At 36.4% G+C, this 15,189-nt stretch overlaps 1 protein-coding gene across 1 annotated transcript in view; it reads right to left on the bottom strand.

Annotated features, from left to right (window-relative positions):
• The window catches only part of cacna1ea (calcium voltage-gated channel subunit alpha1 Ea), a 177,245-nt gene that overhangs the window by 101,726 nt on the left and 60,330 nt on the right, over positions 1 to 15,189 (bottom strand). The window contains exons 3-5 of the mRNA XM_088927597.1: positions 5,779 to 5,882; positions 3,829 to 3,990; positions 1,702 to 1,892 (exon numbers count right to left, since the gene is read on the bottom strand). Coding sequence (XP_088783723.1) covers positions 1,702 to 1,892; positions 3,829 to 3,990; positions 5,779 to 5,882 — 457 coding nt within the window. The remainder of the gene's footprint in view (positions 1 to 1,701; positions 1,893 to 3,828; positions 3,991 to 5,778; positions 5,883 to 15,189) is intronic.

Raw genomic sequence — 15,189 nt, 5'->3', positions numbered from 1 at the left:
GTGTATAAAATGAGGGACATGTCCCTGTTTTACTTTAGAAATCAGCTCTCACTTGCTGCACAGACTGGTGGTTGCTGTTTTTGCTGTTAGTTTCCCTATTGCGCAATATGAATAGATGCCTTACTGAGAGAATGAGAACACCTTTCCTGGCTCTTCTTTGATAAAGATTCCACGACAGTACTCAATCAGAAAGATCTATAAATTATGACTGTACTTCTCACTAAATCAAAATGTCCTATGTTGCTAAAACGTTCTCTATTATGTGAGCCAAGGAGTCCTAGTTTAAAGCAAACAGTAATGAAAACTCAGTTAAATATAAAACAATGCAATTTAATTTGAACTGATTTTATTATTCGAATCAAGCCCACCTTCACACTAAGGACATCTGACAACAATTCCTAGTAAACTCCTACACAGTGAGTCTAGTTATCTTGTGTTTTTTTTAGCACAAACAATCCTAATCCCATGAAAATGAAATCATGCACATTTGATAACTGGACAAAACTGCTTGTCTCTTAATGTTAATGTAATTGTGTATCATTTGCCATAGAGAGGACTGATTTACTAGAGATTACTGTGAATACTTGTGTGTAAGTTCACACTAAAGTTAACAGGTTAAAGTGGAAAACTCACTTTGAGAGTGTCCAGAAATGATCTCCATATCTGATAGCTGGGTCAATGTTTTTTTTCTAAATTTGGAACCCCAAATTATTGGTATAATTTTTTGCATACTATACACTTAGGAATCACTATTTGTTAATCAATTCACCCTCGATTATACCAACTGAGGGATATGAATTGTGCATAGATAATGTACACCATCAGAGGCACCTGCCATTTTTCAAAATGAGATATCTCAAAGAGCCTGCAGCAGATCTTTTTTCCCCTTGTGGAAAGCAAATAACAAGTTTCAGATGTTTCACTCTATTGAACATCCATCCATCCATTTTTCTAACCACATTATCCAATACAGGGTTGCAGAGGAGCCAAAGCCCACCCCATCAAGCAAGGGATGCAAGGTGGGATATACTCTGGATGGGACACCAGTCCATTGCAGGGTATACAGTACACTGTACGGATAAACACAGACACACCACGACCAATCTTCCCAAACGTCAATTAACCCACCAGTGTGTCTTTGGAGTGTGGGAGGAAAATGGAGCACCTGAAAGAAACCCACGCAAACTTGGGAAGAACATACAAAACTCAACACAGATACAAGTAGCAGCCCAGATCTGGAATTGAAACTAGGGCCCCAGATCTGCTAGAAAGCATTGCTATTCACTGGACCATTGTCCACTGCTCTCTGTTGAACATCTTTATTGGAAATAACATGAATGTATCCTCCCCTCCCCAAATGTGTCCTGTTGCTCGGGGAATCTAGGCCAAAATAATCTAATGTGCCAGTTTAGATGCAAACCAGTCCTTGGTTCAATTTTGGATTCTCTTAAGGATGAGTAGAATTCAAGTTTCTCATGATTTTTGTATTAATTCTTCTGACCTGCTTTTTGATGCCAATTGTCACTCCCATAATAATCTCAGGCAGTGAAGTTTAAATGAAAAGCTTGTTCTTGATGAAATGCAGGCAGTGCATCCTCAGACTGCAGGCATACACACATTAGTAGTGCCTGACCTGTGATGCTGTAATAGTGTCCAAAGAGAATGAAACATTAAATCACTGTACACCCAGCCACGACTTACATTATAAAGAACTGTTGTCCATCCCTCCATTGTGATGCACTGGAAGACGGTCAGCACAGCAAATAAGATGTTGTCAAATTGAGTGATCCCATCATTTGGACCGATCCAGTCTGGAGTGCAGTTATATTTTTCGGGACATTTCCTAAATCCACAGGGAAATTCTAACTCAGATCCATCCACGATTTCATTGTCTGAAATGAAATAATCAAGGCTTTAGATATTAAACAACAATGTTCAGTGCTTCAGACAATAGAAAAACAACAATAAAAAACAACAAAACAACAGGATTTCAAATGGATGCTCAAACATATTCATGTGTCATGCTAAAAAAAGTTGCTAATCAAACAATCAATAATACAAAAGTACAAAACTAGTCAGTTTTATTTTGAATTTCCATATTATGGAATGTTTAATATGATGACTAATGATTTATGATTTCCCTCATTCATTCTTGAGACTATGTCTTATAGTCTCAAGAGCATTAAGACATAATCGATATATAAAGCTCACACTTGGGGCATTATATGGTGTATACAGTATGTCAATCATATAAAATTAGGTCTTTCCTTTTCACCCACCAATATAACAAGTGCAGAAGAAGTTTTCTAATACCCCTGAAGTATTAGTGCTATAATCTGCCCTGATATCTTACAATACATAAAACAGCATTAATCTGTATAATAACAATTCATTTTATGAAGTAGGTTCATTTGAAGGATATTGCCAATGCTACCTACCTGCATGTGACATTGGACAGTAAACCTGACAAACTACAGATCTAATAAATGTCTGTATTTGTTAAACAACTATAAAGATGTTATTACAGTATATATCTATTTTCCTATGGTTTTACTAATAGTTGTTTTGCTAATGTATTAATATTGCATATAAACCTTAGATTTTATATTCTGAAATAATAATTTGCTGAAGGCTATTATTTTCAATGTTCAGATGTAATAATTGCTTTTGTAACTGAAATACAAACTTCAAAGAAATAAAAATGTAAGGAAGCCACTCTTGCATTGATTTTGCCAAGAGTAAGTTAGAAAATTTACTATATCTGGTAGAATGCTCGTATTAACATACTGTATAAGATGTTATGTTCTGTTTCTACTCACTACAGTAGTACTTCTGCGGAGAGCTGGATTGTGCAGATTTATTTTTTATTTATACCTTATATCCTGGGCAATGTTGCTGTTTATCAACGTAATACAATCATTTGCAGATGACATTTTGTGTGACAGCTTATTTTATTATCTTGTCAGTGATGACTCAGTTGCACTCATATAGGGGACAAAACCTCTAAATTCATTAACATCAAGCATCTGACAAATCACAACAGGCTTTAAATCATGATTTTTTCTCTCTCTATCCATCCAGGCACCCATGCAATCTATTTTTCAAATCAAGTTCTCTGTATTCTTTCTTCACTATGATTATTGATCAACTTTTTATATTATTGGTAATGTTTGCATTTTAATTATTAGTAACTTTTTGTAGGATTGCAAAAAATCGAGCTCTTCAGCTGCATTAATAACCAGCCGGTTGTTGTCAGCATCCCCAGGAAGAGGTGTTAGGAATCCACCAGGGGTGTTAAACTAATCCTGTAATGTTAGTGTAGGCTATTATTAGGAAGAGCAATTAAACCACTTTATATAGTGGCTGCAGTAACACATTGCAAAAATGATGATAACATGGAAAAATGGTAGCTTATCAGGTTTTTATATAGAACTAGGACAAAACCTTTCACCATGCTGTCACAAAAGTCCTTAACAATTAATTGAGCCAGTAATGGCTACAAAATCGAACAGTGAAACTGTGAAAAAAGTACAAAAACAGATAATAGGTCTTATTATGAAAATATACAGATTTCATATGTTCAGATACCTTGGATAATTATGCAGATTCTCACCTTCAGTCTAAACATATACATATTTTAACAAAATTCTTCATCAACACACACAAAGGGTCATAACTCAAGATGATCTAATTTAGCTGCTACATTTACAGACATTACCTCCCCTTTTTTACCAAATACTTGTACTGTACATTTTGTCAATGCTGTATAAATATAGTTCCTGTACTGCTCTGAAAATCCTTCTGGAAAAGCAGGACATTTTCCATTACCTAGGATGTTGGGCAATAATTGGGTACAGGTATGGTGCAGTTTTCCACTGTAGAATTCCAGCCCAATTATCGCAAACATGAGGATGGCAAAGAACAGCAGAAGCCCGATCTGAAGTAGTGGCACCATGGCTTTCATGATGGACTTCAGGACAATCTGGAGGCCTGGAACAGATGGAGACTTGCTTACACAATGTTCAAGCCTATGGTTAAAGTTGTTTGATGGCAACAGCTTATGTCTAAGAAATAGATGGCAATAAGAAATTAATCACTTAAAATTATTTGCTTGCTAGTATGCATTAATGTATATGCCTGCATTGCCTAAAATGTCTTTACAACTCTGTAAACAACAGCTGCACAAACAATGCAGTCCATTGAATTAAAATGTTGCAGTATCTTGTCTTCTCAAAGATACAAGGCTTTCTGTGATTGCCTACATTTCCTGAATCACCTCTCTAAAGAAAGCTCTTCAAGAAAATAGGATCCCAATATAATAACATACTGTATTGAGAAAACTCTCTTGGTAGAACAGGCAGATTATGTAACTTGAGTGTAATCTACTATCCACATATATTCAGATCTGTTTTAATAATAATTGCCTATACTTATATAGCACTTTTCTGAACACTCCACCCAAAGCGCTTTACAGGTAATGGGGACTCCCCTCCACCACCACCAATGTGCAGCATCCACCTGGATGATGCAACAGCATCCACAGTGCACCTGTACACTCACCACACACCATCTATCTGTGGGGAGGAGAACAAAGTGATGAAGCCAATTCATAGACGGGATTATTAGGAGCCATGATCGATAAAGATCAACAGAAAAATTTGCCAGGATGCCAGGGTAACACCCCTACTCTTTTCAAGAAATTCCTTGGGAATTTTAACGACCTCAGAGAGTCAGGACTTTGCTTTTACATCTCATCCAAAGGACAGTGCCCTTTTACAGTACAGTGTCCCCGTCACTATACTGGGGCATTAGGACCTACACAGATTGCAGGGTAAGCACCCTCTACTTGCCCGACTTACACTTATTAGATCTGTTTTAGAGGTTATAGCAGATGTCATACTGTATATGTTTAAGAGTGCTTTACTTTTCTATGTGACCAAAAAGAGACTAGATTGGTAAAGGTGTAGACAGAGAATCTGTTTGTTGAAATATACATTTTTAATAGGAACCTCCATGTTAAATGATGTATTACATATGTTTAAAGTGTATAATATCTGGCAATAAGTTAAAAATGCTTACAACTTCTTCTGACAAGTCACTAATGTTTCCAGGACAGTAGAAAAGTATGAAGAAAAAACATTTCTGCATTCGCTACAATAATGTTTGGAATAATCCCACTGATTATTCTTTCTTCAATCATTTACAAAAGCATTTGGCAACCGGGACTCCCTAAGCAACAGTAAAACCAAAGAGCTGCTGCCTTGGTGATATAGGTGGAGATGAGAGAGTAGGTTTTCCAGGGTAGGAAGATGGTGAAACAATGTCTAAAGTCCTACATCTAAACTCAAGTGAACATCTGATCTCACCTGTGGTTTGTTTTTCTCACAACCTTTTGTTACAAACTCTTTTTACAGTTATTGGTATTTGGAGAAAACCTTCCTAGACCTGGCCCTCAGGATCCAAGAGTCTTTAGTTCATTTTAGCTGAGCAATCAATTATTTAATTAGACTGCCAGTTGTATAATTCTCTTCACACTAATTAAACCCTTTAAATATTAGTTGGCTACTGCAAAGTTACAGATTGCAAGTAACTCAAAAGGGGTAGTGTACATTGCAATTTCCAATTGTCTAAGACCTGAAAACCGTAAAATTAGGGTAATCAGCTACTCGCTTGGCTCGGTGAAAGGCTCATATAAGCCTGTGAGTTCAGGCAGAAAGGAACAAAAAGGGAGCAGGGATAGCTGGTTCAGAGAAAGAAAATGCATTGGAGCAAACTTACTTGGGATCCCGGAGACTAGTTTGAGTGGTCTCAGTACCCGAACAGCCCTCAGTGTCCGCAGGTCCACATGCGTGTTAATTTGGGCTTCTGCTGTAGCCAGGATGCTGGAAAGAGAAAAAGATGCACTTGAACATTGTTCTCCATTCTTTCCCTTGTGCTGTATACAGCTGAAGGTTTGATTTTCCCCATTGCATTACTGTTTATTAGATAACAAAACCATCTTCTGTAGCCATCATGCAACAGAAGAAACAAAGAAACTGAATGTTTTTAGAGAATTATAATGCCAATTGGGGGCTTTTTTGCTGTTAGAATTTCACTCTCAGTATAGTGCAGGAACACTTTAAATGCAATGGATAACAACCCAATGGCTTGGCCAACCTGATAGTGCATCAGAAATTAGGTTTCAAGATACAACAACCACAAAAATCTGTCAGTGGTAAACAAATGTTTTCACAGCTTTAGAGTTGAGAATAACATTTCTTTGCCAGTCCTTACACACATTTCCACACACAGTAAGTGTGCAAACAAAATATGTATATAATAAAAAAGATGCCACAGGTCTTCACTATTTACATACTGAATAACCAAATCACTCAATTATTTTTTGGAATAGATCAAAATACATTCATTGCAATACATACTGTACTGTATGCAAAGCAATCTAAGATGCTGAATACAGTACATCTGTTAGGAATTCACTTGATTTAAGAAAAATACAATTCACATTTTGCTGTGGTTAATTTACTTGTGCTCTTGTCCTCTGGGGAGGTATTTCGATCTTATGTTGGGGTCCATTTATAACTAACAAAGTGCTTTTTCTGAAAACATGAGACTTCTTGAAAGACACAGTTGATGCATTTCATTTTGAAATTATTAGTGCGATTATCATCCCATTCTGAGAAATCCTTTGTGTTTACATATGTTTTCTACATCGGTTCCATCAGCTTCAAGGAAAAGTAATAGGTTTTTTTTATTGTCTTCATTCAAACAATGTAAGAGCTTTTCAACACACACAACATGTATTCTGTCTGTCTGACAAAGTGTTTGTCCTAATACCCCATGTACAGTTACTGTAGACAGGCAGTCAAAATTTAAGTTCCTTGGGAAGCTTTTAATTTCCCATACCACAATATACAGTACATACAAACTTACTGTGTACAGTACAGTGTACTAGGAGAACACAGTTAAAACTATTATGATTATTTCTTAACAGCTAAGCATAATAATTTGCATTTGTGATCAATATGAATAATAACTACAACATACAACCTTTTTAAAACATTTTAATTCATTCTTTTTAAAATGTGTTAATGGGGGAGGAGGAACTTACTGCTATCAAAGTACAGAACAGCAAACACCCGACTCAAGAGAGAAATCTGACGTGAAATTTGATTTATGAAATGGATTATGAGACTGAACTCTTCCCTATGTTGCAGACTGTCCTGTTTTGTTCTTATTGTCAAATACAGTACATGGGTTAGCCCCAAAATAAAATATATAACATTGTTCTAATAATTAACATTAATCTCATGTTCAGAAACAGATTTCTGTACAGTAAAATAAAAATAACAGCTTTGCGTCTGTTGTCCCAAAGCCTTTGGAGACTACAGTGTATATACTGTAAATCCACATTACACCAATTTATCTGCTAGACCAACATCAATCTTATTCAATCTGTTGAAAATCTTATCTAAAATGTTTAAATTATGTGACAAAGCATTTTCACTGTTGTGATATATTAAGAGCTATACTAATAGTGGATGTTTCCAGAGTATCCAATATTCTGTGTGCAGCACAGGACGCCAAATTAAAAGGTACAGTATGAAATGACTGAGATTACTATGTGGTGCAGTTAGGTCATTGATAAGAACAGTTTCATGTTGTACTATCAGAAAAAATGAACTGTCAATTCAGCAACGTTAAATTTCATTTTATTCTCAAAGTGTCATATTTAAACGTGCCAAATTAATGTTCACAGTTACTGTATCTAGTTGTCTATCTGTTGAAGAAAAAAACAAACGTGAGTAGTGCAGCACTGACATGCGGCTGTAATCTAGCTACACATTAGATTTTTAGAGTTTAGGCAGGAGAAAAACCAAATCTCCTGTGGACATTGTCACATTTAAAATCACGAACAAAAAGACAAAACCTTCTTTCTCCTATTAACTAGGAAAAGTTTTTGTATCACCATCTCATCATGATTAATGAGTCATGAAATCCATGTGCTATTTGAGAGAGTTGAGCACCATTGGCAATGATGTCCAAGTGACAGGGGGAGACAGAAGGGATTAAGTGCCAGTAGGAGGGATGTGTGTGATCTCAGCAAATAGACTGGAATGCAGCTTATTTTACTGTGGAAACTTCCCAGGGGTCTGAAACGGCCTGGAAAACCTTAAATACAAGTTATCTTCAAAATAATAAAAGTTCATTGCAGGGAATAAGATACTTAAGCAGCTGAGGTAAATAATATTACACAACACCGAGACAGAATACCAAGTATATCAATTTATAATAGTTTAGATGTACATATGCATGTGGTGGTCATGTAAAGGGCCATTCCATGGGACTGCAGTAAATACAGTATACTGTACAGCCTTTGCATGTGCTTGTGTGGACTGTGAAGATTAGACACTCAGAGGTTGACTAGTGACAGAAATTTCAAGCTGGAGTTCAACCACACCTGTTCCAATCAATGTGATGGTTCTCCACAACTGGATGGAGTATCTATCTATTACCATGGGAGAGGAAAGGGAATCAGTCCCTGGACCCTAGTGTTATCAGCTATATTCCTCAAAGCAGCCAAACTTCCCAGTCTCCTGCTAAACTAAGCCACACACAGAAGAAACAGAGACTAGACAATATAATTATTAGAAAGATTCACCATTAATAATAACAACTGGGAATATATAAATTGTTCAGAGAGCAATTAATTTATTAATAATACATGTAGGATTTAAAAAGTGTTAAGTAACTGACCTTATTTTACAGATTTGACAAAAATTTATTGAGTCCAATAAAAGCGATGTTGATAAAAAAATTCACAGCCACATTTGAGAAGATTTTAATACTGTATGTGTTTGAATTTTTGGGTTCAAACCTACTATTAAGCGTGGTTGGAATTAGAATTCATACATTTACATGTAAATTGCCATGGGTAGTTTTCACATGTCCTTTTGTAGGTAGTTTGAATGGATGCTTGCATAGATTTGGCTTGGCCTCTCAGAACCAAAGGTCTTAAACAAATAGAGATGTTTCTCCATTTCAATGTTCAGGAAAATAGTGGATCAATGGTGTTAATCCTATACATTCATAAAACCTCTTGGATGTTTCAGAACAGAGCCTACATAAATATCCACCCAGGACAAGGGCTTAGTTCTTACCGGACACAAACATGTACACTGTGTATCAATATCTAAACACATCTACACAGCACATGTACAGTGTTATACTGTATTAGCTTCCCTTCCATGTGGGAACATACTTTTATGGGTAAAAGTATTTATTCAGGATTTATTAAAGTATTTTATTTTAAAGTTTTTTAATGATTTATACATTTCCAAAGCATCATGATTTTTATGTCTATCATTTGTGTCCATAAGGTTATGTTAACATGAAGGGAAGTGGTTTGGCTATTAAGGCATTTATAACAAAATAGTTTTTTGATTTTAATATTTTGCTTTTGTGTCATGATTCTGGTGTCCTATCAGTAAAGCACTCAAATATATTTTTTAAATTGCCAATAATTTTTTGCATCCTCCCAATGTGGAATGCCCTACAATGATGAACCTTGTGCTGGTACAGGTTTAATAAGCATGGCATCTGCTTTGCTCTGTCACCAGCAGAGGCATTTACTATTTTACATGCTGCAAACTCCACAGTGCCCTGGAGTGACAGAAAATGCATTGTGACTCTCACTGTCAACACTGTGGAGCTCACAGCTGCCAGTCAGGTCACAGGGTTACCATGGATACGCTGGCTAATGTGAGGTCACCTCCAGGTAAATGTGCTCCACTGCTAGAGAAATCCCAGTCATGCTCAAGATAGGGCTATACAGCTCAGAACTATGCAGCTCAACTGTTTGTTTTGTGGTCGAGACACTACGTATTACTTTTTTTTTCAGGTTGTACAGTACATCCCCAGTAACAGAAAAAGCAAAACATGAATCCCAAACTCAGTGGAGTAGTAAAGGTTTTTGTTCCTGCTTAGGACTAAGACACTACAATATACCACTTAAATGAAACTGAGAAATGACACTAGACACAAGTAACGTCTTCAATGAGTTTGTCTGTGAATGTGGGCTAAAATATAGTACTGTATCACTTTTCCACACCCTTTCCAAATGTTTTCACAAGATGTATTACACTGAGATTTTACAGATTGTCACTTGCTATTTTATATGTTTATATAATTAGAAAAGTTATGCTTTTTTATGTGGAAAATTATTGATACATACAGAAAAATAATGTGGTAATAATGAGATTATTTTTCAAAGCAGAGTTACCAACCACGACATACAACAGTAGGGTGTGTTGAGAGCAATCACATTGTCTTCACAGTGCTTTGTACATTTTCTTGTACTTTATATGTCAAATCATCAGCAACACATGTTTTTATGAAACCTGCCTGACAGAATGAAGCAGATGGATTCCAGTGAGGACTGGACAATTATGCAATGAGCGAGACAGATAAACAAAGATCTACTTTACTTTTGCATTAGGGAAGGAGGCATCTAAGATGTTAAAGACAGAAAAAATAAATCTCATTCAACAGAACTTCTTTGTCCCAGCTTTAGTTTTCAGTTAGCTTTGTACAGTATAATCAGTAGTTCAACAGGACACATTTAAAATGTTAAATATCTTTTTTTTTTAAGATTCGAAAGACCATTGTGAATGATACCACGGTAGGTATATATATTTTTTCCCTGCCCTGGTTAGTGTCTTCACAAATGAACAATTACACAAAGTCAGCAATTAAATATTAAGCTCCTGAATGCAAAAAGCAAAAAGAGAGAGTGTCTCAACAGTAGGAATGGACCACTCCAGTCCTCAGGTCCTGAGAGTCCTCAGATTCATGGTGTATTTTTTAATCTTTATCTATCTTAATCAGCTGCTAATTGAAAAGTATCTGTAAAACCTGGAGGATTTGGGCTTATGAGAGCTACAGGAGGGCTACCCATTACCCTACTTCCAATCTGCTTCAGAGCGTCTCAAAAGGATTTTTATACTTCTGTGTTAATCCTTGTAACCTTAACAAATAATAACCTTAACTAGAGTTCAGAATAATCAGTGTTAGCACAACTCTGGTTAGTACATCCTTCATATCCTGATAAGTCATTATGTGCCAGTTAATTTGGAGAGCATGGAAATTAGGGACTTTAAACTTGCAAAACACTCATTTCAGCATTAGGGGCTAAGGGAAAAGTTTCAAACATATGCAAATACTGTTCTATGCAAAGCATACTAAAGAAACAGTACCAGTCCTTCAGTTCAAATAGAATGATTATTCTTTGGTGGCCATATTGGGAGTAGTGATCAAAGCAGAAACAACAGTAGAAACTAGAAACATTTTTCATTGAATGCAGCAGAGTAATTTATGTATCACAATCATAAAAAATCAGGTCAAATTACAGCGAATCCAGGATACAGAAAATACAGTAAAGCCACAGAGAAAAGTATCTATGAAAAGTATTGTGTTGCACTGGAAAAATAGCAATAAGATGAATAAATACATAGTGTTTAATACATAATTTGATATCATGACTGTAAAATCCAATGTCTATGCCTATGCCACTTACAAATGCAGCAGATTATTGAGAAAATGAATGTTAAGTACTGCCTCATACATACAAGACAAAAACTCTTTCTGTGGTACTGTACCTACCAGACACCCTTTTTAAATAAAAAATGAGCCATATCTATAATACGTGCAGTGCAGCTCATTATAAAATGCAAATGTTGTCCTTTTTTTTGATGTGTGCCCTATTAGCTGGAACCTTGTTTAAAACGTATTTCAGCAGGTGAAAAAGAAATAGATGCTTCTCATTTATTTTTGCCCCCAAGCCTTGCTGACATCACCTGTTCATTCTTGCTTCATGGAAGTACACTGCACACCAGGTGCAATAGATAAATCCTTCTTACAAATTCCCGCGGAAAGGCCTGTAATCCCAGTCATTTTCATAGGCGGCAGGAAATGACCTCCTGTTATTCCTCAGTGATATTTTTTCCAACTAATTTCTCTTCTCAGGTACTAAAAATAAACCACTATACTCCTGCAGCTAGTTGGCTGACAGAATAAAGAAACCTTTATTGCAATGACTTACCACCTTCAGTTTTCACCAGAAAACTTGCATGTTTCTGTACTTTTTTTTAAATACCAGAATTGCAGCTCCCTCAGCTGATAAACAGTTCTGCCTATACCCATTCAATATCATCGATAAGATAGTAAGAAAGCAGCCACCAATGATGCCAGAATAACATGTTTCAGGACTTATTCTCTACTCTATCATTACATGAAAAAAAAAAACAAGACAAGTTAAAGGAACAAAAAAGTCAACAAATCCTAATCCTATTATGGTTAGAGAACCATAATATTAATTGGTCTTTACAAAATCTTTGCATTAATTACTGTACAAAGGTAAATATATGTCTGACACATTGGCCTTAGGCTCTGAGGGAAGTTTTGTTACTTTTCCTGGCATTAATAAGGGGGTATTTTTGTCATGGGACTATGCAGTCATAGAACAATGAACCAACAATTAATGTGTTACATTAATTAACATATTAACATATATGTTAATCCACATATATAGCAAAAAACAAATTCATATGGTTCATATGATTTCAGAATACAGTACATGTGTTTCTGAAAGGTCCTTCAGTCAGATAGTGAATTTCAAGAAAAGATTCAACCATGAAAAAAACACAATATCTCAGGAACAAAGATGTATAAACGAGAAAGGCATAAAACATTCTGTTAATATCTAGTGAGATTAATCATTAAGAAGTGGACAGCACTCCAGGCAAGGAGGAAACTGGTTACAGATACAGACAAGAGGCCGATTGTGACTTGGAAAGATCCACGGAGAATAGTGGCTGAGATGTCCATGGGTCAACATTATCCCAGTCACTGCACATGGGACTTGTATGGATCCGACAATAAAATCTCAAATCCCACATGAGGTTTGCAACAAAGCACCTGATACTGCAACACGTAGCAAACGTTATTCGCCAGCAGCCATATCACCCTGCAACTTACAACTGGCAACCCACTGAAGCTAAGCAGGTGTGAGCCTGGTCAGTACCTGGATGGGAGACGTCCTGGGAAAAAACTAAGGTTGCTGCTGGAAGTGGTGTTAGTGGGGACAGCAGGGGGTGCTCACTCTGCGGTCTATGTGGGTCCTAATGCCCCAGCATAGCGACGGGGACACTATACTGTAAACAGGCGCCGTCCTACGGATGAGACATAAAACCTATGTCCTGACTCTCTGTGGTCATTAAAAATCCCAAGGTGTTTCTCGAAAAGAGTAGGGGTGTAACCTCGGCATCCTGGCCAAATTTCCCATTGGCCCTTATCAATCATGGCCTCCTAATAATCCCCATCTATGAATTGGCTTCATTACTCTGCTCTCTTCCCCACTGATAGCTGATGTGTGGTGAGTGTTCTGGTGCACTATGGCTGCTGTTGCATCATCCAGGTGGATGCTGCACATTAGTGGTGGTGGAGGGGAGTCCCATTACCTGTAAAGCGCTATGAGTGGAGTGTCCAGAAAAGCGCTATATAAGTGTAAGCAATTATTATTATTATTATTATTCTCATCAGTAGGGACTGGGAATCTTGTCAGGACCGATGGAAACATACAGTAGATGGAGCAAACTACTGACCTAGGCCTAGGACAACAATTCACCTTTCAGTAGGAAATGATACAAAGCACAAAACCAAAGCTAAACTAGAGTATTGTAAGAAAAAGAAACTGTACTGTATGTCCCTGAGTGGTCCAAAGTTCTGACTTGAATCCAATTGAAAATCTGTGGACAGACTTATCCATAAGTGATCCCTAAGCAAATCTGCCAAAAAGAATGGGTAACAGCTTTACAAAGTTACCTGAGAAGACTTGCAGCTCTAATTGCTTCCATAACGTGTGCTCATGGCTCTGAATACTTTAGTTTTTGCTAGCACTGAATGTAAGCTGCCTTTCAAATTCTTCAGTTTAAAATGTTCAAGTATTCAGATTTTGAATACAATACAAGAAATAATGTGTATGACCTAGTAATGAATACCTTTGCAAGGCACTATATTTGCTTGCAAACGTTGGCACTGATAGGTATGAAGGGGAGTGTGTGTGTGTGGGGGGGGGTACTCAAGGTACAAGCAAATGTGAAGAAGTAAATCATTAATAATGGGTGTCCAAATAGGTATAATTTTCTGCATAGCCTACAGAAAGCACAAGAGAAAGTACTACAAAAGACTGCATATTTATTTATGGAATACAAGAAAAAGAAAATGACAAAATTTGCAGCAATTTTCCTGATGCTAATCACATTTTCTTTAAATGTCAGGCAGCATTTTGTGTTCCATAAGTCAGAGAAACTATACACTGGCATGGTCACGTATGCCAGATTATGATCAGGTGTAACATGCCCCAACGATGTGCTCCAAACACTACCTCTAGCATGTCTATAGGGAAAAAGAGAGGAATCGTTTAATGGTCTAGAAAAGAAAAAGAAAAAACAAAAATAGATGATAGAGAAAGTGAGAATAAATGAGTAGATTCCCTTTCTAAAACAGCAGCTTAGTGGTAAGATTATGCTCTCATTCTAATCATTTGGTTGGAATCACAAAGCTGTCTATGGCATTTCTCAAAGTTTTAGTTATTCAGAAAACAAAAAAAAAATCATCAACAACAAATATTGTACACAGGAATAAAAGCTGACAGTTTTCCTAAAAATTAGAGTCATTTATGAGCTGTGAAAAACAAGCATTACAAGGCAGTAGCAGTGCTTTGAAACGAAGCTCGAAACATTTCAAAAGAAATAAGTGCCTTCTAAATTGCTAAGAAAACTTACAGTCCACATGCTCCTATTTTTTTAAGGTATTGTAAAGTTGAATTTTAATGCACTCCTTTTATTATTATTATGTTAGAGATGTGATTAAGTTGCCAGAAAGATATATATATACTTAATATTATTTTACTGAGAGCAAAATCTGTCTTTTCGTTTTTCCTACAAGGAACTTTTGTTCTATTAGAATTAATTACAAATTAATTAAAGATAGGAATGAATGGGTCCTTGCATATGAATGAGTTTCCCCATACAGAAATATTACAAAACAAGGGAACAAACCTTGCTTCTGATGTGAAGTGCAGCAACTTAAATGGTTGAATTAAAGAAAAATGACAATCCATCTGCACAACAG

This window comes from Atractosteus spatula, chromosome 11, assembly GCF_055471065.1.
Source record: "Atractosteus spatula isolate fAtrSpa1 chromosome 11, fAtrSpa1.hap1, whole genome shotgun sequence".
Classification (NCBI taxonomy): Eukaryota; Metazoa; Chordata; class Actinopteri; order Semionotiformes; family Lepisosteidae; genus Atractosteus; species Atractosteus spatula.
This window is presented reverse-complemented; position numbering and strand designations above follow the sequence as displayed.